This window comes from Nycticebus coucang, chromosome 15 (genome assembly GCF_027406575.1).
Source record: "Nycticebus coucang isolate mNycCou1 chromosome 15, mNycCou1.pri, whole genome shotgun sequence".
In the NCBI taxonomy this organism is placed as follows: domain Eukaryota; kingdom Metazoa; phylum Chordata; class Mammalia; order Primates; family Lorisidae; genus Nycticebus; species Nycticebus coucang.
Window position 1 is genome coordinate 59,979,594 of NC_069794.1, and position 22,904 is coordinate 60,002,497.

General features: G+C 43.9%; 1 protein-coding gene across 1 annotated transcript in view; it reads left to right on the forward strand.

The window, feature by feature from the left end:
• The first annotated feature begins 1,903 nt into the window (after nt 1-1,903).
• Nucleotides 1,904-22,904, forward strand: part of DGKH (diacylglycerol kinase eta) — a 256,137-nt gene continuing 235,136 nt past the window's right edge. The window contains exons 1-2 of the mRNA XM_053563299.1: nt 1,904-2,115; nt 9,707-9,910. Coding sequence (XP_053419274.1) covers nt 2,056-2,115; nt 9,707-9,910 — 264 coding nt within the window. The 5' untranslated portion in view covers nt 1,904-2,055. The remainder of the gene's footprint in view (nt 2,116-9,706; nt 9,911-22,904) is intronic.

A 22,904-nucleotide genomic window follows, 5' to 3' on the forward strand; every position in this document is an offset into this window, starting at 1 on the left:
GGACTTTACCCTGCAAGTAATGGGAACTGTTGTCAGGACTTATCCAGAGAACCATTTGCTCAATTTTGTATTTTGGAAGGTTTTCTTTGGTTACAACATGAGAAATGGCAAGGGCAGAGGTTAGGGGCAGCCAGCTTAGAGGCAACAAGATTAACAGGAAAGTAATGGGATGTTTCTGGGGCTTGCAAGGGACCTAAAACCAGGTAACGGCAGTTAAATGGAGGGAAGGAGATAGACAAGAACTATGGGTACATGGATGGCAGGCAGTGGGAGGGAGGAGGAGGAGCCTGCGATAATTTTCAGGTTTCTCATCTGAACAACTAAGTGGATTGTGGTGACATTTGCTGAGAGTGAGACTAGTGAGAAAAGCCAGGGGGCAGAAACATTGACTTGTTTTAGTCTAGTTGAATTTAATGCCGCTGGGACATGTGGGTAGAGATTTATGGTAAGAAGCTGGCTTTATACAACTGGAGATGTGGGTCAGGGATGGAAATTTATGGGTTATAAGCACGTGGTTGTTGGTTTAAGTCATGGAGGGTTTGGGTAGACCAGACAACATTAGAAACAAGCCAAGGGCGGGCTATTTAGGCAACCCAACATTGTAAGAGGCAGCCAGGTAACAAAAGGTTAGAAAACACGGAGCACGTGTCACAGGAGCTAATGGAAAGGACAGTTCCAAGAATAAAAATCTGGTCAACCATGACGAACACTGCATATAGGTCAAGTAAGATGAGAATTGTAAAATATCCAATGGTTTAGGCAACTTCCAAGGCATATAGGTGACTTTTGATAGTGTAGTCTCGGTGGAATAGTAGGTACTGAAGTGGATCTGCAGGATCCTAAAAAATGACTGGGTTGGGGCTGACTGCATTAAGCGTCTTTGCTTTTCCGATTTACCTTTAAAATTTGTGAACGCATATGAAATGTTTAAGGGCCGTGAGAAGATGCTGATAGGCGCCTGGAGGGGGAATAACCTGTGAAGAGTCAGTCATTCTTAGACTGGAACTGGATGGAAACCGTCTTCCATGCCTATGAGATGATCTGAAACTCGTAATGATTTTTCAAAGGGCGGGAGGAAGCGCCTTGCGTTCTATCGAGCGCTCCCTGCGAGCCAGCTCATGCCTCTAACTTGAGTACAGTGCTCAAACTGGAAAGCGGATCGACTCCTTAGCAGTTCTCCTCCCCCATGAAACTGTTAATCTAAAAAGTGAATTAAAGTAGCACCCCCCTCAAGTTTAACCTCTCCTGCTGACGATAACCCATGTGCATTCTTTTTAACGTCACAGAGAATAAGCCATCCCCTGTACAGCTGTCTCCCGAGGGCGGCTGGAGAGTGGTCATCTCCCTTGTTCTGCTCAAGCCGGCTACTGTCCAGTGTGATTCCGTCTAAGCCTCAGCACCCAGAGGAGGGGAGGCGCCCGCCGCGCGGGTAGGCAGCGTTTGGAGTCGGGCGCGGGCTGTAGGAGCAGGGAGAGAGTAAGCGAAAGATAAGGGCGCGGGGAGGTGCCTCCCGGGACTCGCGGCCACCGGCCCAGCGCGAGTTTTCCCCGCCGCTCCCTGAGCTCAAGGCAGCGGCTGGGCACCCTCCGCTCGGCCGCCCGGTGCCTGTGATGTGACCACCCGGCGGCCGCTTTCGGTTCCGCGCCTTATAAGGCCTGACAGGGGGATCACGTGCGCCCTGGGCCGCCCGCCGGGAGGAGGGGGAGGGAAAGGAGGGGGAAGGGCGGGGAGCGGGGAGGAAAAGGGGAGGGAGCTGGGGGCGGAGGAAGGAGCGAGGGGCGGATTCTGCTGCCGTGGGAGGTGGCAGCGGCTGCGGTGAGCGGACCGCTTGGAGCCGCGTAGGGGAGCGGGATCGAGGAGGAGAAGGCGGAGGCGGCGGAGGAAGAAGGGACCGGCGCGGGGGCGGGAGAGCGCGGTGCGGAGGAAGCCGGAGACGGCGGGAGGGCGGAGGGCGGCAGCCAAGAGGGACCGCGGCGAGGGACGCGCATCCAGCGGCCCCGGCGGCGGGGGCCCGGGTTCTGACGCCCGGGCGGCCGGCGGGCGCGGGCCGGCGCGATGGATCCGCAGCACGTGCGCCCCGCGCCCGGCTCCCGCAGCCCGGCATGGGAGGAACCGGTGGGTACCGCGCCCGCGCCCACTCCCTCCCACTCCTCCTCTGCTCCCCCCTCCCGGGCCAGGTTCCGTTCAGGAAATGGCCCGGGATGAGGTCCCCAGCTGCTTCCCAGCCGGGACAGCGCTTCCTCCGCCACCCCGGCTCCTCCTCGCGCGCCGCCTGGAGCGTCTTTGTCCGGCCAGCCCAGGGTTCCCCGAGGGGCTGCCGGCGAACCACTGGCGGCGGCTCTCGGAGGACCGTTTCCGTGCCTCTTCGACTTCTGAACTTTTCGCTGGCTTTTAGAGCGTGGAGTGCAGGGAGGGAGAGAGGAGAAGCCCAGCTGCGCGTTCGGCGCGTGGGACTGGGAGGGGACCGGTCTTCCCTCCGAGACCGCGCCCTGGCGGGCACCTGGACGCACAGGTTCCCAAGGACCGCGGCCGGAGAGGCCGAGCGCGGCAAGCAGCCAGGAACCACGCCTCCGACTCGGGTCGCCGCTAGAGCCCCGGGCTTTTCCAGGGATCAGGGGTTTTGCCGGGGACGGAGGGAAAAGCTAACTTCGCTTTCGCCTGCGTTTTCGCAGCACACGCAACGCGGAGGTCGAGTAATTTTAGGGGCCGAGAGGAGTGTGTGCGCGAGGATAAGGAGGAGACGGGGGTGGGGGAGGAATCCTTTGAATTTGTTCCGTCAAACTCCTCCAACTTCCTTCTCTCTTCCAGTTCAAACAGTCAGAACCATCTCACGTCCCTCCAGGGGTTCTGCCCAGGAACCCCGGTCTCACTCGGAGCTCTGTAATCCTGTGTGGGCCGCCTTTTCCCTGGCATCGAATTTTGGTTCTGCACACCCTGCTTCGATGTTTGCTACTCTGCCTTGGTTGAAATTCTGAGCCGGTCTGAAATTTCTGGCTTCACTCGTGTTCCAGTCAACGTGTTTGGATGCTGTTTTCCCAGGGATTCTGCGAGTCTGTTCAGGCTGCTCTGGCCCTCTGCCTGTTGAGAGCTTCTAGGTCAGGTGCCAGGGTTGGTTCTCCTTTTTCTTTTCTAGTATGTACACTCCCAGCTCCTTTGCCCAGGGAGCGTTTCTCGGCCTGTTTCCTGACCTTTCAGAAGTGTCCTTCGACTCTGATCCATCTGCATCTGCAGCTGTCTTTGCTTTTTGTGTTTGAACATGTTGTTAGGTTGTCCATCTGCTCATATTCCTTTTATTGTGGTTATCACTGGGGATTAAGTTATTCTTGAAGTGAAAAATACAATCCAGGTTTGAAGTTGAAATCAAAGATCATTGAGAACTAAATTCAGTGACCTGTTTGACTTGTAAACCTTCCTATTTGAAGTCTTCTGAACCTGGATCCTTGAAAGCCGAGACACTAATCGCAATGGGAAATACCCAGCTATATGTATTTTCCTTTAGGGTGCTGGTGCCAGCACTGCTTTGTGCCTAGAATTAGGATAAACTTTTTTTGTTTTGCTTTACTTCTTAGAAGTGAGTAGAATTAAAATGTTCATTTATTTTCCACAGAACATTTCAGTATCAGTTTTGCCCCTGGAGGTTTTTAAACTAGGGCCCTAACAGAAATGTGTGAATGCATTGTGACACCTTATCCAGACTGCAGAATTCTCTTTAAAAAATTAGGTTTATTTTCTTGAAACACTGAAGACCTTTTTATTTGCCCCAAAGGTATTTTATCTAGCACCTCTTATGTTCCAGGACTGTTGAGTGGCGGTTAACACAGACACAAAACCTTGTCCTCAGGAAGCTAGCATTCTGAACTAAACAGAATATTTTGTTTCACGTACCTTAGTGGTATACATTCAGAACATCCAAAAAACAGGTTGAAAGATTTCAAGTACTGCCAGAAAATGCTACTTCCAACAAGTGTTTTTATTCCAAAGCTTGTGGTCATGCATGTATGAACACAAGTCCAAGAACTACTAAAAAGGATCCTCTTTTAGTTTTTTTTTTTTTTTTTTTGAGACAGAGTCTCAAGTTGTCGCCTAGGTAGAGTACCGTGGCTTCAGAACTCACAGCAAACTCTAACTCTTGGGCTTAAGTGATTCTCTTGCCTCAGCCTCCCAAGTAGCTGAGACTACAGGTGCCTGCCACAACACCTGGCCTTTTGGTTTGTTTGTTTGTTGTCATTGTTGCATAGCAGGCCAGGGCCGGGTTCATACCCACCACCCTAGGTGCACAGTGGCCTGCGCCCTTGCCAATTGAGCTACAGGTGCTGCCCCTCTTTTAGGTTTTTAAAAAAAGACAGTTATCCAGATTACCAAAAAGTAAGCATATATTAGAAAAAGGAAGTATACATTAGGGAAAAACAATTAATTAAGTGTTAAACCTTTCAGGATTTGGAGGTAAGCAGGGGAAACATTGGCTTAATAAACAGTTTTGAAGGGACACAACACCCATTAAAATAAGGAGTTCTTAATTTTTCTTGGGGTCGATCCCTTTAAGAATGTGATCAATGCCATGGAATCTCTTCCTCTCAAAATTGCCCTTATGTGTATATATATGTGTATGCGTGTATATGTGTACACATACATTTTAATAAAATTTCTAGGGAAAAATCACAGATTTCCTTAAAACCAATCTGTTGGATCCTCAGAGACCTCAGATTAAAAACAACTGCCTCAATTTGAACTCCGTTGAGTATGTAGTTATTTAAAATCTGCTTTATAAATTCAAATATGGGCAACTTAATACTTTATCATGAAACTATGCTCATTTATATTTATGAAAAGGAAAGTTCAATATTGGACAACATTTAATACATTCAGTATTCAGTCTGTTTAATAATGAACAGATCCTGTCCTGTTATCTCTTAAGGATAACATAGTACATGACGTGTAACAACAGCATACATGTAAGGATTTAATATTCTCATTCTTTTTTGATGGAACCTAAAACATGATGGTATGATTCTGCATGGAACTGCTTAAGATAGAAGAGGAAATAATCTCAGGAATTGATGCTGACAGTAAAGACGATGATACTTCTTCCTTAAAACGGAACCATGTCTGGAGGTGAGAAGGCAGTTGCTGGACGTCGTGACATTCTTAGGGTTTGGAGATGAAGTTATTTGGTTAAGTGGGAGCATTTAAAAGAACCATCAAGTTTATCATTGACTAGGCATTGGGCCTAAAGAATATAAGTGTTAGCATTTATGTTTCTGTGTATTTTTCTTTTCTTTCTTTTTTTTTTGAGACAGAGCCTCACTCTGTCCCCTAGGTAGAGTGCCAGTGGCATTATGGCTCACAGCAACCTCAAATTGTTGGGCTCAAAAGATCCTCTTGCCTCAGCCTCCCACATAGCTGGGACTACTGCCACCTGCCACAATATCCAGCTAGTTTTTTCTATTTTTAGTAGAGATGGCTTCTCATGCTTCCTCAGGCCAGTCTTGAACTCCTGAGCTCAAGGGATCTCCCTACCTGGGTCTCCCAGAGTGCTAGGATTATGGTGAGAGCCACCGTGCCCAGCCACTGTATGTTTTCTTTACTGCTAGCAATCACATCTCAGTGGAAATAGAGGCATTACCCAAATTTCTAATAAATTACAGAATATTTTGGTGGTGGGCATGGGTAGGTAGGAAGATATTTAGCCTAACAGTCTTTACTCACAGATAATATCCTGAGGGGAAATGGCTGGTTAAAATTCTAAGCAAAACTTTAAAAATGTAGGAGTATTTACAAAGTAGTTTTTTTTTTTTGAGACAGGCATCTCACTCTGTCTCCTGCGTCAGAGTGCCATGGCATCAGCCTAACTCATAGCAACATCAGACTCTGGACTCAAGCCATCCTCTTGCCTCGACTCCTAAGTACCTGGGAACTACAGGTGTACACCAATTAGCCTAGCTAATTTTTCTATTTTTGGTAGAGATGGGGTGTCAGTCTTGCTCAGGCTGGTCTGAACTCCTGGCTTCAAGTGATCATCCCACCTCAGCTTTCCAAAGGGCTAGGATTATAGGCATGTACCATGGTGCCTGGTGACAAAGTAGTTCTTAGTGGAAGAATCCTGAAAGGTTCTTAGTTGTTAGTAGAGTACACATTATTTATTAAAATTTATTCTTATTTCCAAATGATTTTATACTAGTTAGTTCTGACAATCCAGGGCTAATAGAAAATTAGAAAGGAGAGTGTTTCAAAGAAAAAAGAGTCAAAATATAAATGAGAAGTTATAAATATTTATGCATTGGGTCTAGATAATGAAAAGTTTTTGCCTCAGGTGCAAAGATGACCATATGTTTGTACAGTGATAGCACAATTAATCCCCAAATCTTTTCCCTTCAAATAACAATGAAGGAAATTTTAATAGGGTAAAGTTTTGAACTTTAAATTCTGAATATGTGACAAATAGCGTATCGAGGATATTATTCTAAAGTTTTAATGAAAGCAGTCATCTAAGGCCTGTGCTTGTTTAACCCGCAGTGCCCTCTGATGAATTGTATGATTCCTTTATCTGGTATGTGAGCCCTAGAACATGACAGATTTTGAAGTGCCTACTTGAATTTTTCAGGATATGAAATGTAGCATTCTGCGTGTATAATATTTAATGTAAAACCATAGAACATATGAGATTTAAATGTTGCAAATGGGTATTAAATCCCTTTTGTTATGAGTAGTGATCAGTAAAAATATAATTCAAAATACCTCTTTGGGTATATAGTAATTCATAAAGTTAGTAGCAGCATGAAATTTGGCTGTAACTAATGCACCTTTAGTATATTAGTTTTTTTTTTTTATTTTTTGGTAAATGGGGTAAGAACCCTATTAAGTAAAAACCTAAATTAGGAGCAGCTTCACCTATTTCCTAATTCCATTTTATCCTGAATATAGTGTCTACACAGCTTATGTTCAAATTTTTAGTAGTGTTTGTGATATGCTATGTGAGATTTCAAAGTTACAATAATAAAAGAAATATGTAAGATGCATCTAAGAAATTATTTGAGAATCTGAAAATCCCAAGTAAGGAAAAAGACAAGTAATTCTTATAAACCAGATAAATAGCATAATATACTACATACTTGAAATTTGTTTCAGTTGCCATTTTGAACTACATTAGATGAGTTTAAAATACTGAGAGATCTTGACATTGCTGTAAATTCTTGAGGAAGGTGAAGTGTATGGCAGTTATACAGTGCAAGATAGTATGTGCATTCTGGAAACTTCTAACTTCTCAGATAGGACCTGAGAAGAAGCGAATGGGTTGTACCTTAAATTAGTGATTTTTCTTCCTTTGCCTACACTGTATTTTCATCCTGTTTTTCCAAAGTGCTAGGCAAATTGTAGAGCAGCAATCATTTGTTTAGCACAGCAGGCTAAGACAGGCTTTGCTTTCAAAGTCACAACTAAGTTTTAGAACTTGTTATAGGAGTCTTTGAAAAGCAGAGCTAGCTCTGAGGTTAAATTTTTATAAGTAACAAATACCTTTATTTTGAGTTATTAATTGCCCAGCTTTGGGATATGAAACTGTTTTAAAGTGTCTTTAAGTTAATCAGTGTTGGGATCAAAAAGTGAGAAATGAATGTAATTGCTCCTTTTCTTTGGTCATTAGACTCTGCCTTTCGGTGGTCATTAGACTCTGCCTTTCGGTTTAATCACTCTCTGCCTGGATTCTGGAAAACACATCAAGTATGCATACAAGTATATGATAACTGACAAACTGACTTTTGCTATATAGTGTGATAAAGTGAAGAAGAGTAATCACATGATTTTTGACTTTGGTCCAGTAGGTGATTTGGCTTAATTTCTTTACCATAAAAGAATGGAAGTTTTTCTTTCAAAAGACCATTTACAGCTATGTCCTTGTCTATGTTGCTAAACATTTGAACTCATCAGTAACCAAACAGCTAGGTAGGGATAAAGAACATTATTTTGGTTATTTTTCTTTTTGAGAATTTCCAGCAATATGTTATTTGTAAACATATTTATAGAGCCATAATGGCTCTGAAAGTTCATTTTGCCCAACTTCTTCCTTTTCTACAGAAGACAACTGAAGCTGGAGAAGTGGCCTCTATGTTAGTATTATGTGGTAGTAATCTCCTGTCTTCTGAAGATTTAGACTTAACAGCACATTAACACATTTTAATGAATTTAGTCTACAGTGTGATGTACAACAGTATTGGAATTGCCTGTTTAAAGCCTCTTAACACAGAAATCAAACTTCTTGTCCAGAGTAAAATTGCAACTAAAAAAAATTAGAATTTTAGTTTGGAGGAACCTTGAAGTTCATGTCAACTGAAAAAATACAAAGGAATGGGAACAGAAGATGCTGAAGAAACTGAGTACTTATCCAGGTGGAGAGACTCCACAGTTTGGCTGGGACTTTCTGCCCTAATTATAGCTAACTCCAGTTTAGGGTTCTCTTTGGGATGACGAGAGGATCTGTCATTTTAGTAACTTCTCCCTCAGCTCTCCCACGCCTGCAAGGGTAGTTGGACGTTAAGCATGCGAGTCTGCTGTTCCTGAGGGCCCGCACAACCAGCTTACAGGGGTACGAGTCTGTACGAGTCTTACAGGGGTGCGCGGTGGCTGCAGCCTGTTGATCCCATTTCCTCCTGCTCTAGTCCGGGTTAGGGAGTGGCTCTCGCAGGACTTCCAGCGTTTTTTGTCTCCGGTACTGGTGTTCACATGGCTCCAGAGCATTGTTTTCTCCCAGGCAGTGTCGGTTAGCGCTTCAGCTTAGACATTGTGTATTCTGTCGTCCTGGCCTGCGTGTATTCTCTTGTTTCTGCGCTTTCTCTACGCCCTTCCCAGTTTCCTGTTAGCCAGGGAGGATCGCTCTTTATGAAGGAAAAGTTCTCAGAGCGGAGCAGAACCTCCCGGAAAATGCTCTTCTCTTCCGTATGCGCCGGATGGGGGTGGGAGTGGGCCAGAAACTAAACACCGCGGTCGGGAGAGCAGAAAGGACTCGAACCCCCAGGCAGAGGCGGGAGAGGTGTGGTGCTTGGAGTGAGGTGGGGGCGAGAGACAGACGGGGGCAGCGCCTGACAGATCCTCACAGGGGCAGTGGATTATTTAGTTGAAACCGTGCGGCGAGGAACCAGTGGAGAGATCGGGGTCCAGGACGTGGCGGGTGCACCCAAGGGTGTCGGGAGGAAGCTTCAGGTTCCCTTTCTTCCCCAGGAGCTGTTGCTCCTGAAGCCCGGACCTAGGGTAGGAGTCACTGCCAGACCAGCGGCGGGGTTGGCTGCTGAGGATTCCTGCCTCTCTCACCCTCTGGCCCATCGGGGGACTCAGACCTTACAGGGAGTGGGTGGGAGATTGCCCCAATCCCTCTGTCCCCCAGTCCTCTATTCGCGCTGGTGGTTTTCAGGGTCAGGGTACCCTAGAACATCCCGAGGCTCGGTGCGCAGGGGTCCCAGGCGGGCTGGAATCCGCGGTTCCCGCGCCCCACCGCTGCCGCTGCTCCGGCCGGAATCGGGCAGAGGAACCTGGCGGCGCCGCTGCTGTAGGGCGTTTGGCCCCCGGCGACCTTACAGCCGCGGGAGCAGCTGGGGGAGCGGAAGATGGCGGCGTCGGCCGGACGCGGGGTTCCGGGCCCGGCTCTGCCTAGGTTAGGGCAGAGCCCACCCGCTCACCACCGCCGCCGCCCCTTCCGGGCGGTGCTGTGTCCCTGCAGGAGTCGGAAAGGATGGCCGGGGCCGGTGGCCAGCACCACCCTCCGAGCGCCGCAGGAGGAGCGACCGCCGGGGCAGGCGCCGTGGTCACCCCAGCCGCTACCTCGGCGGGGCCGGGAGAGGACTCGTCTGACAGCGAAGCGGAGCAAGAGGGACCCCAGAAACTGATCCGCAAAGTGTCCACCTCGGGACAGATCCGGACCAAGGTGAGGCGGGGCAGGTGGGCCTGAGTGAGCGTGGAAAGCGGGAGGCTGCGGGCGAGCGCCCGGCAATCCGCGGGAAGGTGGGACGGGAGGCGGGGCGCACGCCTGGCGGGCCCCGGGAAGGTGGGGCGCGGGCCTGGGTGGGCGGGCCGGGGGCGGAGCGCCGGGAGTTGGACTGCCGCGCCAAAGGCCAGGGATTCCCGGTGGGCGCGCGGGAGGAGGCGAGGGTGGGCTCGGCTGGCAGGGGCGGAGGATCCCTGAACCAGCGGCTCGGCAGGAGCGTGGGAAAAAGCAGAAGAGCCATCGTAAGTTCCCACTTAGGGAACTCAGAAGGAGGGTTTTATTTTTTTCCTCCTTGCGGTTTGGTGGAGTGTGCATGTGTGCAGGCCGACCAGCCAGAGCGGCGGTGAGCCCCTCAGCCTTCGCGTCCCGCGGGCAGCAGTCTGCCCCTCTCTTGGCCCACTGTGAGCGGGTGTGTGGGAGGTCACACCTTTCCTGCTCCTCTGCCTCCTGCTGCGGTCCAGAAGGCAGAGGCCTGAAAGCGATGTCAGTGGCAATAGGTGCTGGCTGTTGAACCGCATCCTGCGTGGCGCGAACTTCATCAGTTACACCTCTATCATGTGCCCTGATTGTTGGGGAAGGAGGTCAGGGCAGTGGGGGAATTTACAGAAAGAGAACTGTTAAATTAGACTAATGGTTCTCAGTCTGTAGTGATGATCCAGATAATTAAGGGGTTCCTTTCATAGGGGTGTAAGATGGGAGCACCTGGATGAGAGGTAGGCTCTAGAATCAGGTGGTGCTCAAATCACCCTCAAACGCCCGTGGGTGATTGTATTGGTCCCCCCCCCCCCCGTTTAAAAAGTTTGAGGACCTCTGCCTGAGTAGACGTAGCTCAAAGTCCAGTCATTTTTAAGACAACACTGGTGGTTCTTTGTCATATGTCCTGAAGATGCACTAAAAGGCTGCTAAATGGTTGTGATTACTAGCAGCAGCTTCAGTCCTGGTGGAGTAGCAGCCTGGAATGTATATACACTACCTCTTTAGCAAGCATTTATGCGTGGATATATTAAGGGCCCTGAGCAGAATTGAGTTGCATATAGAGGCCAAAAATATTTCTTAAATGCATGACTGTGTATAGGTCTAATATCCCTTATCCAAAATGCTTAGGACCAGAGTAGGGTCTAGAATATTTTGGATTCTGGAGCACAGGTAGTCCCTGAGTTACAAACATCTGATGTACAGCTTAACACTTATGAATGGAGGTTATTACAGGCCAACGTTCATGCAAATTCAACTTAAGAACAAACCCACAGAACCTATCCATGAACAGAGGCTGTTACAGATATTAGGTATACCTACCTGTTCCAAATTGTATACAAATTCAACTTAAGAACAAACAAATCTACAGAACCTATCTGGTTCATAACCTGGGGGTTGCCTGGATTTTGAAGTATTAGTATATACATAATGGAATATCTTGGGGATGAGACCCAAGTCTAAACACTGAATTCATTTCTGTTTCATATACACCTTATATATATAGCCTGAAGGTAATTTTATATAATTTTTTTTTTTTTTAGAGACAGAGTCTCATTTTTGTCACCCTTGGTAAACTGCCATGGTGTCACAGCTCACAGCAACCTCAAACTCTTGGGCTTAGGCGATTCTCTTGTCTCAGCCTCCAGAGAGATACAGGCTCCTGCCACAATGCCAGGCTATTTTTTTGTTGCAGTTGGCCAGGACTGGGTTCAAACCCGCCATCCTTGGTATATGGGGCTAGTGCCCTACTCACTGAGCCACAGGTGCTGCCCTTTTATGTAAATTTTTAATAATTTTTTTGCACGAAACAAAGTTTTGGCTGCCTTTTTATAGTGGCTGGTCACCTGAGCTTGAGTGTAGAATTTTTCACTTAATGGCATAATGTTGGTGCTGGAGAGTATCAGATTTTAGAGCTATTTGGATTTTAGGTTTTTAGATTAGGGATGCTAAAACTTCTAGTACATATTTACATGTAATGTTTCGTTTATATGAATATTAATCATAAAACAGAGGTAGTAGTACTTATTTAGTATTCTATAAGATTTTTAGGATGAGGGCGGCGCCTGTGGCTCAGTGAGCAGGGCCCCGGCCCCATATACCAAGGGTGGTGGGTTCAAACCAGGCCCCGGCCAAACTGCAACAAAAAAATAGCCGGGCATTGCTGCGGGCGCCTGTAGTCCCAGCTACTCGGGAGGCTGAGGCAGGAGAATCGCCTAGGCCCAGGAGTTGGAGGTTGCTGTGAGCTGTGTGACGCCACGGCACTCTACTGAGGGCAATAAAGTGAAACTCTGTCTCTACAAAAAAAAAAAAAAGATTTTTAGGGTCAGGCTTGGTGCCTGTAACTCAGTGGCTAGGGTGCCAGCCACATACAGCAGAGCTGGTGGGTTCGAATCTGGACCGGGCCTGCCAAACAACCTTGACAACTACAACCAAAAACCAGGTACCAGGTCTAGTTCCTTTCACTGACCTGGACCAACAAATAGCCAGGCATTGTGGTGGGTACCTATATGTAGTCCCAGCCACTAGGGAGGCTGAGGCAAGAGAATCGCTTAAGCTCAAGAGTTTGAGGTTACTGTGAACTGTGATGACATGGCACTCTACTCAGGGCGACATAGTGAGACTCTGTATAAAAAAAAAGATTTTTAGGATCAGAAAACAGTGGGTAGGCAGTTTAGGCTTAGAGTTAAAAAAACTGCCTAACTTAAGTAATTACCGTATTTGAAGTGTCCTTTGTTGTAAGTACTGGTTAATGTTTTAAATATAGTAGAACCTCTGTAAGTTGACCACCCAAGGGACTATAATAAACTGGTCTACGAAAGGAACTGGACCTGCAGTACTGGTACATATGTGGAGTATATGTCTATGAAAATTAGGTCAGCTTAAGGAGGTGGTCAGTGTAAGGAGATGGTCAGCTATGGCAGTTCTACCGCAATTTGAATGCAGTAAAGGCTGCATTAACTTAATTGTGGTATTAAAAAATATGGTAGCAGAAGACATAGTGATGGTAGGGTAGCCAATGAAAAATAATCTCATTCTCACTCCAGACCTATGCTCTACCTCTTAAAAGGCAGTCATTGTTGACATTTTCTCTGTGTGCCTTCAGAAATTTTTATATGCAAACACATATATCGAAATATATATGGATATTTATCTCTTTATAAAAAGGTATTTTATATGGAAATATATATTTATCTCTTTTTAAAAATGTATTTTATATTTTATACTTTAATAAAGTGCTAATGGAACATTCTGTAAGCATTCTGTGTCTTGTTTGAAAACAATATGGAGGTCATTGTCAGGTCTTGGGCCTTGCCAGGTCTTGGGCCTGGCTTAACTAGGTTCTGGATGCGGGCCGGATGTAACCGGATGCGGACCGATAAGCTATCTTGCTCAGGAACAATTTCTCTTAGGTACCTGAGGGCTTTCTACTTCCGTTGGGGAGAGAGAGAGTCTTAGAGTAAAGCAGTCATAGAATAAATAGATCTTAGTCTTTAGTAGAGCTTGGTAATCTTCAGCAGAGAGATGCCGTGCTGGCGTTCTGCAGGCAGGAGAGGAGACACTGTCAGAGTAAGCAGGTCCGTGATAGAATGCACATTCTCCCGACTGCCTTCTCCTCCAGCCTAACATAAGGTTGATCTTGTGCCTCTCAACACCACAGGTATAGAGACTGCCAATTTACCACTGCTCTCACCTTGAGAGCTCTCATGCTTGTTAGGAGAGCTAAATCCCTCTCCATGCCCTTTCCACCAAGGTGTTCCATTGAGCTTTCCAGGTATTTCTTGTAACTCTCACTGCTACTAGCCATAGGCTATACGGGCTGGTACAAGACATTTCTCTAATAGTGTATCTGCATCTATTTCTTTGTTTTTAATGATGTCAATTGGCCCCCTATTACATTAGGTTGAGGTATAAAAAATTGCTTTGTCAGTAGGTTGAAATTAATCAAATAGAAAAATTTCATATGGGCCAGGCATGGTGGCTCCTGCCTGTAATCCTGGAACTCTGGGAGGCCGAGGTGTGTAGATTGTTGAGCTCAGGAGTTTGAGATCAGCCTGAGTTAGAGGAAGACCCCGTCTCTACTAAAAATAGAAAAACTAGCCGGCTGTTTTGGTGGGTGCCTACAGTCACAGCTACTTAGGAGGCTAAGGCAAGAGGATCTCGAGCCCAAGAGTTTGAGGTTACTGTGAACTATGATGATGCCATACACTCTACCCAGGACGACAGAGTGAGACTCTGTCTCAAAAAAATAAAAACAAAAAAAAAAACGTGGTTCAATCTAATAAGGTATATTATCATTTATTTGCCAGTTTTCTGTGAACAAAAATGTGGGCTGTTTTAAGACAACATACTAATTTCAGCTTTTTTATAGAAGCTATTATGACTTTTTAAGTAAAGAATAGGACTTGTATGCCTTTAAAATTAGTGTGATTTGATAAAGTCCTCATATATATTTTAGTATCCTCAACTCATCTTCATACTATGTAATTTTTGTTCTTCCTTTTCCGCATTTTTTCTTTGCTGTCCTCGCTACTGTTTTTCTCTTTCTGTTTTTCACTTTTTACCTTTCTCTGTATCAGCTATGTGGAATTTCAGGTGGTTTCACCTAGCCACTGAGGTTCTAAGCACTTGGATGTCTGCCTTTCTTTCCCTAAGGCAAACAGTAGCTTATATACCGAAGTGAAAGTGGTGCTGATGTGGGGAAGCAAACAGGGAGTCCTAATACTCCATCTCTGCTTCCTCTTTACGCTTCTGTTATTCCTGAGTTTGTGGATGTTTGCATTCAGACATACTGTTGTAGAGAATTTTACAGGTGTTTTACTGAGACTGATACTAGCTCAGACCACTTGGGTTTTGAACATGAATGTGAAGGAGGCCTGGTATGCTTTTTTTTTTTTTTTTTTTTGTGGTTTTTGGCCGGGGCTAGGTTTGAACCCGCCACCTCCAGCATATGGGACCAGCACCCTACTCCTTGAGCCACAGGGGCCGCCCTGGTATGCTTTTTGTTGGTCAGTGATTACCATAATCTTTCATTTTATAGGAATGGCTGGAAGAACCTTGGTCAGGCTTGCAGGCTCAGATTGTTTAAAAACTGTAAACAAAACAATGTAAATAAATGACTATTTCTGCCATTGAGTTATCTTGGCTAAGGTCTTGAAGCTTCATGTGTCAAAAATAGTTCCTGGTTAGGTTCATTGTGTTCTCATTTATTTTTTTCTTTTTGACATTCATATGTTTTCTTTTGTATAGTCAGAAATAAGTCTATAAATTTAGGTAAAACATACCTAAACACCGAAATGACATTCAGAGCTTTGCAACATTATATGTGGATTAAGATATCTCTTTAAGCTCACAAGAGTAATAATCATATTCTTGGTTTTGATTTTAACATGATGTATAAATAAATCCCTTATGGAAAGACAGTATATGAAAATGCTGATTTGTGTTTTTCATTGCCTTATTAGATGTAGTTTGTGCAATTAAAATATTGTCTTTTGGCGGCGTCTGTAGCTCAGTGGGTAGGGTGCCGGCCACATAAACCAAGGCTGGCGGGTTCAAACCCGGCCTGGGCCAGCTAAACAACAATGACAACTGCAACAAAAAAATAGCCGGGCCTTGTGGCAGGCACCTGTAGTCCCAGCTACTTGGGAAGCTTAGGCAAGAGAATCTCTTAAGCCCAAGAGTTGCAGGTTGCTGTGAACCATGACACCATGGCACTCTACCCAGGGCGACATAGTGAGACTCTGTCTCAAAAACAAAACAAACAAAAAACATTATCCTTTGCCACAAGCCCTGGGTAGAGAAGACTAGGGAAGATTCGCTCAGCATTTTCAAATTGTACGTGGTTTACATCCAGCATTTAAAGTAGAAGCAGAGTAAATTAGAAAACATTATTTAAGATTGTTAGCTACAGTTCTTGGTGAAAACATTGGAACTGGGTAATGATCCAAATAGGATAGGAAGCAGAAACATGGCCAGAAGAGTGTTAAAAAATGAGACTAAAGTGATATTGACAGGTTTATTGTTTGTGAAGTGTAAAGTGAGAGGCAAATAGAAACTTTTTATATTTTGATAGGTGTGAGCAGAAAGATACCTCAAATAATAAACATTACTCTAGGGCAGAAGTTAGCTAACTTCTTCTGTAAAGATCCGGACAGTAGATAGTTTGTTTTGTAACCCTTAAGTTCTTTGTCAAAATTTCAGAACCCTGAGAATGGTGGTTAGGAGGAAAAGGGTGGGAAAGTGAAGTCATGTTGGTCAAAGGGTACAAAATTTCAGTTAAAGAGGATGAATACATTCTGGAACTTATTCTGGAGAATAATAGTACTGCATGGTGACTAGAGTTAGTAATAGAATATCATGTTTTTGAAAACTGCTAAAAGAGCAGATTCTAAATGTTCTCACCACAAGGAGATAAGTAGGTGATGGATATGTTAATTAGCTTCATCATTTTATAATGTATATATATGTCAAAATAGTATGTCACATGCCTTAAATATATACAATTTTTGTTATTTATACCTTAATAAAGAAAAAGAAAAAGATTACTCAACTCTGTATTGTAGTGTAAAGCAGCCCTAGAAGAAAAGTAAGCAGGCGGTGCCCATACTCAGTGGGTAGGGTGCCAGCCACATATACTGAGGCTGGCGGGTTCAAAGGCGGCCCAGGCCAGCTAAAACAACAATGGCAACTATAACCAAAAACCAGCCGGGTTTGTGGCAGGCGCATGTAGTCCCAACTACTTGGGAGGCTGAGGCAAGAGAATCTCTTAAAGCCCAAGAGTTTGAGGTTGCTGTGAGCTGTGACGCCATGGCACTCTAGGGCAACATAGTGAGGCTCTGTCTCAAAAAAAAAAAAAAAAAAAGATAAATAAGTATGGTTGTGTGCCGATAAAGTTTTATTTAAGTACACTGAAATTTGAATTCCACATAATTTTCATGTATTAAGAAATATTATTATTCCTTTAGTAAAATAACCTTTAAACACAGAAAAGCCTTCTTATTTCATTGACTATATAGAATCAGGTGGCTGGCAGGATATGCCCCAGGGACATCGTCTGTGGGCTGCAGTTTGAAGACCTGTATTCTAGAAGATGGACGATGGTATTGTCCAGCATTTGTCCAGGTTTGTCAAGCATTCCAAAGTTAGGTGCTGCTAAATACCATCAGCATTCAAGGGACCAAATAAAGCTAGATTTCAATCCATTCTTAAAAATCTCATCTTTGGAGAACGTTTTATTTTTAGCCTGGTTTGCGTCTTTGCTTCCATTTTAATATGAACTAAATATAGACTGGAAACTCTGACTCTCAGTACAGTAATATATGGTATAACAGCTTTCTTTCCATTTTGATTACAAGTTAAACATGATATCCCGTTATTAAAGATAAGAGACATAATAAATAATTTACTAAACCTTTACCTATAACTTAAGATGCATTATTTGAAAGTATCTAAATTTAGAAAGCTTTCACTTAGTTTAAGATTGCATGTTTGCTCTTGTGGTGAAGTGGTGAAAGGTTATTTGAAATTGCTGTTATAAAGACCCGGGGCTCCTTTCTGTTTCCAGGGTACAGTGTTTCACTTATATTGGAGTCGCTAGATTTTACTTACTCAGGAAATGTGTTTATAAGCACAGCCTTTAATTAAAGAGAGTTTGTTTTACATCTAAGAATAGACCTATGAAAAAGACTTTAACATGTGAGTACATTACAATTTCCCTTGATAAATTTGTTTGGCTTTGTTGGGTATTGAGCATTTTATTATTTTATTTTATTGAGACAGAGTCTCACTATGTTGGCCTTGGTAGAGCGCCGTGGTGTCACAGTTGACAGTAACTTACGACTCCTGGATGTAAGCTATTCTCTTGCCTCAGCCGCCCAAGTAGCTTGGAGTATGAGCACCCGCCACAATGCCTGGCTGTTTTTTGTGGCAGTTATCCTTGTTGTTTAGCTGGCTCGGGCTGGTTTTGAACCTGCCAGCCTCCGTGGATGTGGCTGGCGCCCTAACCACTGTGCTATCTATGGGTGCTGAGCCGGTGTTGAGCATTTTATTCTTTGACTAATTAGGCACTGGAAACATTTGTATCTTTGATGTGGTTAAGTGGCTTAAAATGGTCAACAACTGTTACTGATAATACCTTTAATTTAGGATTAAATGTACATTGTTTCTGTTTGGTGTAGTTATTTTTCCTGCCCAAATGAACTAATAATTCCCTCCCTCTTGCTTTTTGTTATGAGGCTATTTGGAAGACTGTTAGGCTCTTGTTCTATACTGAGGAAATCTGATTAAGTTCATTGTGTGTGGAGTGGGAATCTCTGATCATCTCACTGTGCCATTTGAGTACCGGCACTTTTTCAGACCACCGGAATGTAATTTAGAATAATATTTTATTTATTTATTTTTATTTTTTTATTTTTTTATAAGGTTTTTTTTTTTTTTTTGTAGAGACAGAGTCTCACTTTATGACTCGGTAGAGTGCCATGGCATCACACAGCTCACAGCAACCTCCAACTCCTGGGCTGAAGCGATTCTCTTGCCTCAGCCTCCCGAGTAGCTGGGACTACAGGCGCCTGCCACAACGCCCAGCTATTTTTTGGTTTGCAGTTCAGCCGGGGCCGGGTTTGAACCCGCCACCCTCGGTATATGGGGCCGGTGCCTTAACGACTGAGCCACAGGCGCCGCCCTATCAACACTATTTTCATAATAATCCTAAAATATGTCCATCTTTTAACATTCTGCAATTCACTCGTAAAGCTGTACAAACATTTTTCAAAAACCTGGATGCAGAACTATTTTATCAAAAAACACCATTCTTTTTCTTTCCGCACTAAGAATATATCACTCCACCCTCTCTTATCAGTAGCATTTAAATAAATAAGTAAAAAACAACAGGTAACCTGAGATTCTATAAAATTTTGGAAAAAAAAATATTTCAGTAGATACCTAGTTTCACAGGAGAACTGTTCGAAGTCCATGCTATTTGTTCAATCTTCATAAATAATTTGGATTTTATGCCTGGGGTTGGCTGTAACTAAAAGCTCCTTTCTAAACCTCCCACATAACCACTGTCACAAAGATGAAGTTTAGATTACGTCCAGACCTCACAAGGTACAACATTATAAGGACACCTTCCCATGTCTTATGCTACAGGTGAAGGGAACGTCTACTTCACCCCGCTCCCAGCCCCACACCCAGACAAGAGACTGAGAGAACACAGGTTACCACAAGAAAGCCTAGTAAAGCTTTTTCCCCCTAAAATCCAGAGGACTTCTTCTGTCACAAACAAGAAAATTCTACCACTGATCTTGTTGCTTTGGCTGCCAGAAAGCTTAGGACCAAATTTATAGCTCATCCTTAATTATACAGGACACCCTTCTCTAGGTATCATTAACCTACTGATCTTCCTCTTAGGGTCTTCTCTTATCTATATTTTACCTAAGCTTGATACACAGTGTATTACATAAAACACTCGAAATCTTTAACATAGAGAAATAACAGCATTTAAAAACAAATTAGAGAAGTAGGAAAAGGGGGGCATTTCAAGTGGCTAAAATGACACTTGTGGGCAGATAAAAAAGCCTGCCTTTCGGCAGCAGAGAAGAGGTTGCCATTGCTGGCCAGAGCATGACAATGACAGAAACACAAGTGGAATACTATGGCAATGGCTCTGCCTGGAGTTCTCTGAGCCCAGACGTCTGCCTAACCCATCCAATAATTCCACAGGATACCCTTCTCTTATCAAAGAGAGTCCATCCTGGATCAATTCGGCCAAAACACTTTATACACACACACTGTACTCCATCATTCCCTCTGCATTTACGCCGTTTTATCTTCCTCCACTATGCTTATTAACACCAGCTGGATCATATAAATTTGTCTGTTTATATGTCTATTAACTTCTCCCTTGACAGAAGATAAGCTGTATAACAGCAGGGCTCTTTATGTTATTTTACCATCTCAGCACCTAGAATAGTATTCAATAAATATTAGTTGAGTGAAAAGAAAGGTAGTTTAGTATCAAGTTGAGAAAGACCTAATAAGCCACGCTAAGAAACTGAGGCCACTAATAATGAGCAAGGTCTAACAACTTACACAAAATGTATTATGCATCAAACTTCTCTTTTGGAGAGAGAGCCCTGGCAATAAAGTAGAGAAAGGACCAGAGAGGAAATCTATGGCAAAAATCCAAATGACAGATAATAAAAGCTAAATGAAAGCTCGGTGCCTATAGCTCAGCGGCTAGGGCACCAACCACATACACTGGAGCCAGCAGGTCGAATCCAGCCCAGGCCTTCCAAACAACGACAACTACAACCAAAAAATAGCCAGGCATTGTGGCAGGCGCCTGTAGTCCCAGCTACTTGGGAGGCTGAGGCAAGAGAACACGTAAGCCCAAGAGTTTCAGGTTGCTGTAAGTACCTGAAACTTATCTAGCATTCTACCAAAGGCTAGATAAGGACACTCTATCTCAAAACAAAAAAATTAAAAAAAATTAAATGGGGCAGCGCCTGTGGCTCAAAAAAGTGGGGCACCAGCCCCATATACCCAAGGTGGTGGGTTCAAACCCGGCCCCAGCCAAAAAACTGCAAAAAAAGAAAAAAAATTAAATGACATTATGGTAAGCAGCAAATGGAAAGGGCGAGATGAATTCATGAGAGATATACACAGCAGACCAAAGGACAGTATGTATATCACAGTAGCTAATAATAAAACAGGTCACTTGATAGCTGTGTGACCTTCGGTGAGTTACTGATCTAATCTTTGGTTTCCCCATTTCTAAAATGGGGAGAATAATTGTACTTACTACCTATAGTTTTATTATGGGAATTAAATAAGACAGTGTTTAAAAATACAGAATTGACCAAATTTGGTGACTGTGGACAGTCAGTGAGCGTCACAAGGGTAGGGACTGTGCCTGTTGTGTGTGTGGCTAAATCCCCAGCCCCTAGCACTCTGCCCAACCATAGCAGGTGCCAAATGGATAGTCACTGAAGGCAAATGAATTAATGATGAGTAGTAAGACAAAAAGTCAAGGTTCACTACAAGGCAATTCCTTCTATAGGATATAAAAGATGTGAAACAAACTTGGCCAGGGAATGGAGAAACTGCACACAAATCTCTTCAGTGTGGGAACACTGAGGCTGATGGCTATGGGACCCACTACAGGAAATGTCTACTAAGCATCAGACCTATAGGCCCAGATCTCAGGTAAGAAGTCCAGGCTAGAGAAAGAATGATAGAGCTGGTAGCTGAAACCTAACCTCACTGATCAGATCGACTAAGGAAGAGGCAAACAGAGTTAAAATAAGACTCCTAGGAAACAAAAACATTTGGCAGTAGGAAAGAGAATCAAAGGCTAAGAGGCAGGAAAAAGGCAGTAAGAAAGATAAGAGAACTTTGAAGCTTGAAAGCAAAACAAGATATAAGAAGAAAATGGCCAACAGTGTCCATATTGGCAAGAAACGGTTGGCTGCAAACTTGAGATCACTGGATTTTAGCAATTAAATTATTAAGAACTTTTGCAAAAGGAGTTTCATGAAATGGTTGGGGCCAAAGCCGACTGTAGTCGACTGAGGAGTAAATAAAAAGTTGAGGAAAGCCAGACAGGGAGGATCTGAGAAAGATCATTTCAAGATAAAGTAGACTTGGCCATGAAAGCACTCAAAGCCAACCTGGCCAGTTCTTTCTACTGCCACCTCCAAGTGGCATTCTCATTCATTCTAATTATTTTTTTACAAGACACTTAAACAGTCAATAAGGGATAGTGGCTAATACAGACTGATTAAGTCATTTAAAAGACACATGTATCAGAAGTAATTGAGTTATTAAGATTTTATGTCAATTTCAAAAAATAATGGCAATAATTATGGATACAAAAGCATACTGTGTATTTCTTTAACCATCCTTACTGCCTCGCAAAGGTAGGAATCACTACATCCACTTTGCAAATGAAAAATCCATAGTTCAGAATAAAGTGTATTGGTAAGCGCTCTAACAAACAATGCTCATATCTCAAGGACTTAACACAGAAAGGTCTATTCCCCCTTCATTTCACAATCCAAAGTGGCTAATGGCTCTGCTCCACAAAGTCATTCAGGGATCCAGGTTCTTTCCAATGGATAATCTACATCCATCTGACAGGGCAAGGAAGAGATAGAGTATGGAGAATTCCACAAACAGATTTGGAGGCCAAGTGACCTGTATTTCACTGGCCAAAATTGTTAAATGGCCCCATCTATCGGCAAGAGGGAAAGGAAGTCTATGGTGGGCCAAGAAAAATAGGAGAAACTGATACTGAGGGGCACAGCATCCTCTGCTCCATTAAGTAATGTGTCTGAGATCACCTAATGGTACATGAGTAAGGATCAAACCCAATCTGACTTTACTGCTCTGAGGAACCCTGCTCCTCCATGCTGCAGCTCACTTCATCAAACCCACCCCCAATTTTAACATTTCTCCACATGATAATGAAAATGGATGGTTTATATTTCAAGAATTCAATATTAATTATACTGAGTGTACAGTAAGTCCTTACTTAAGATCGTCAACAGGTTCTCAAACACTGACTTTAAGCAGAACCAAGTACCACAGGTCCTTGAATAACGTGTTCATTCCACACATTTCACACTGTTTGTTCATTATAACATTGATGAGGCAAAAGAACGGTTTCGTTATTAATCATTTAAAGTCACAGTTTCCAAGAACCTATAAACAATGTTAAGGGAGGACTTCCTGTATATATAATAAATATATTTTTTAACTACCTTTTATTTTCTGAGCTACAATTTCCCTTTACAAATCAATTATTTTAGCCTTTTGATGGGCATACACACAGACATAAACTTTGAGGGACCCTTGAAAGCCCAAACAATTGAAGGATGCATGAAGCCCAGGCTAAGAACTCTTCTCCATGGTATCTTACTTAGGACACTGTTAACTCACTTCCAACTTTCCACCTGCT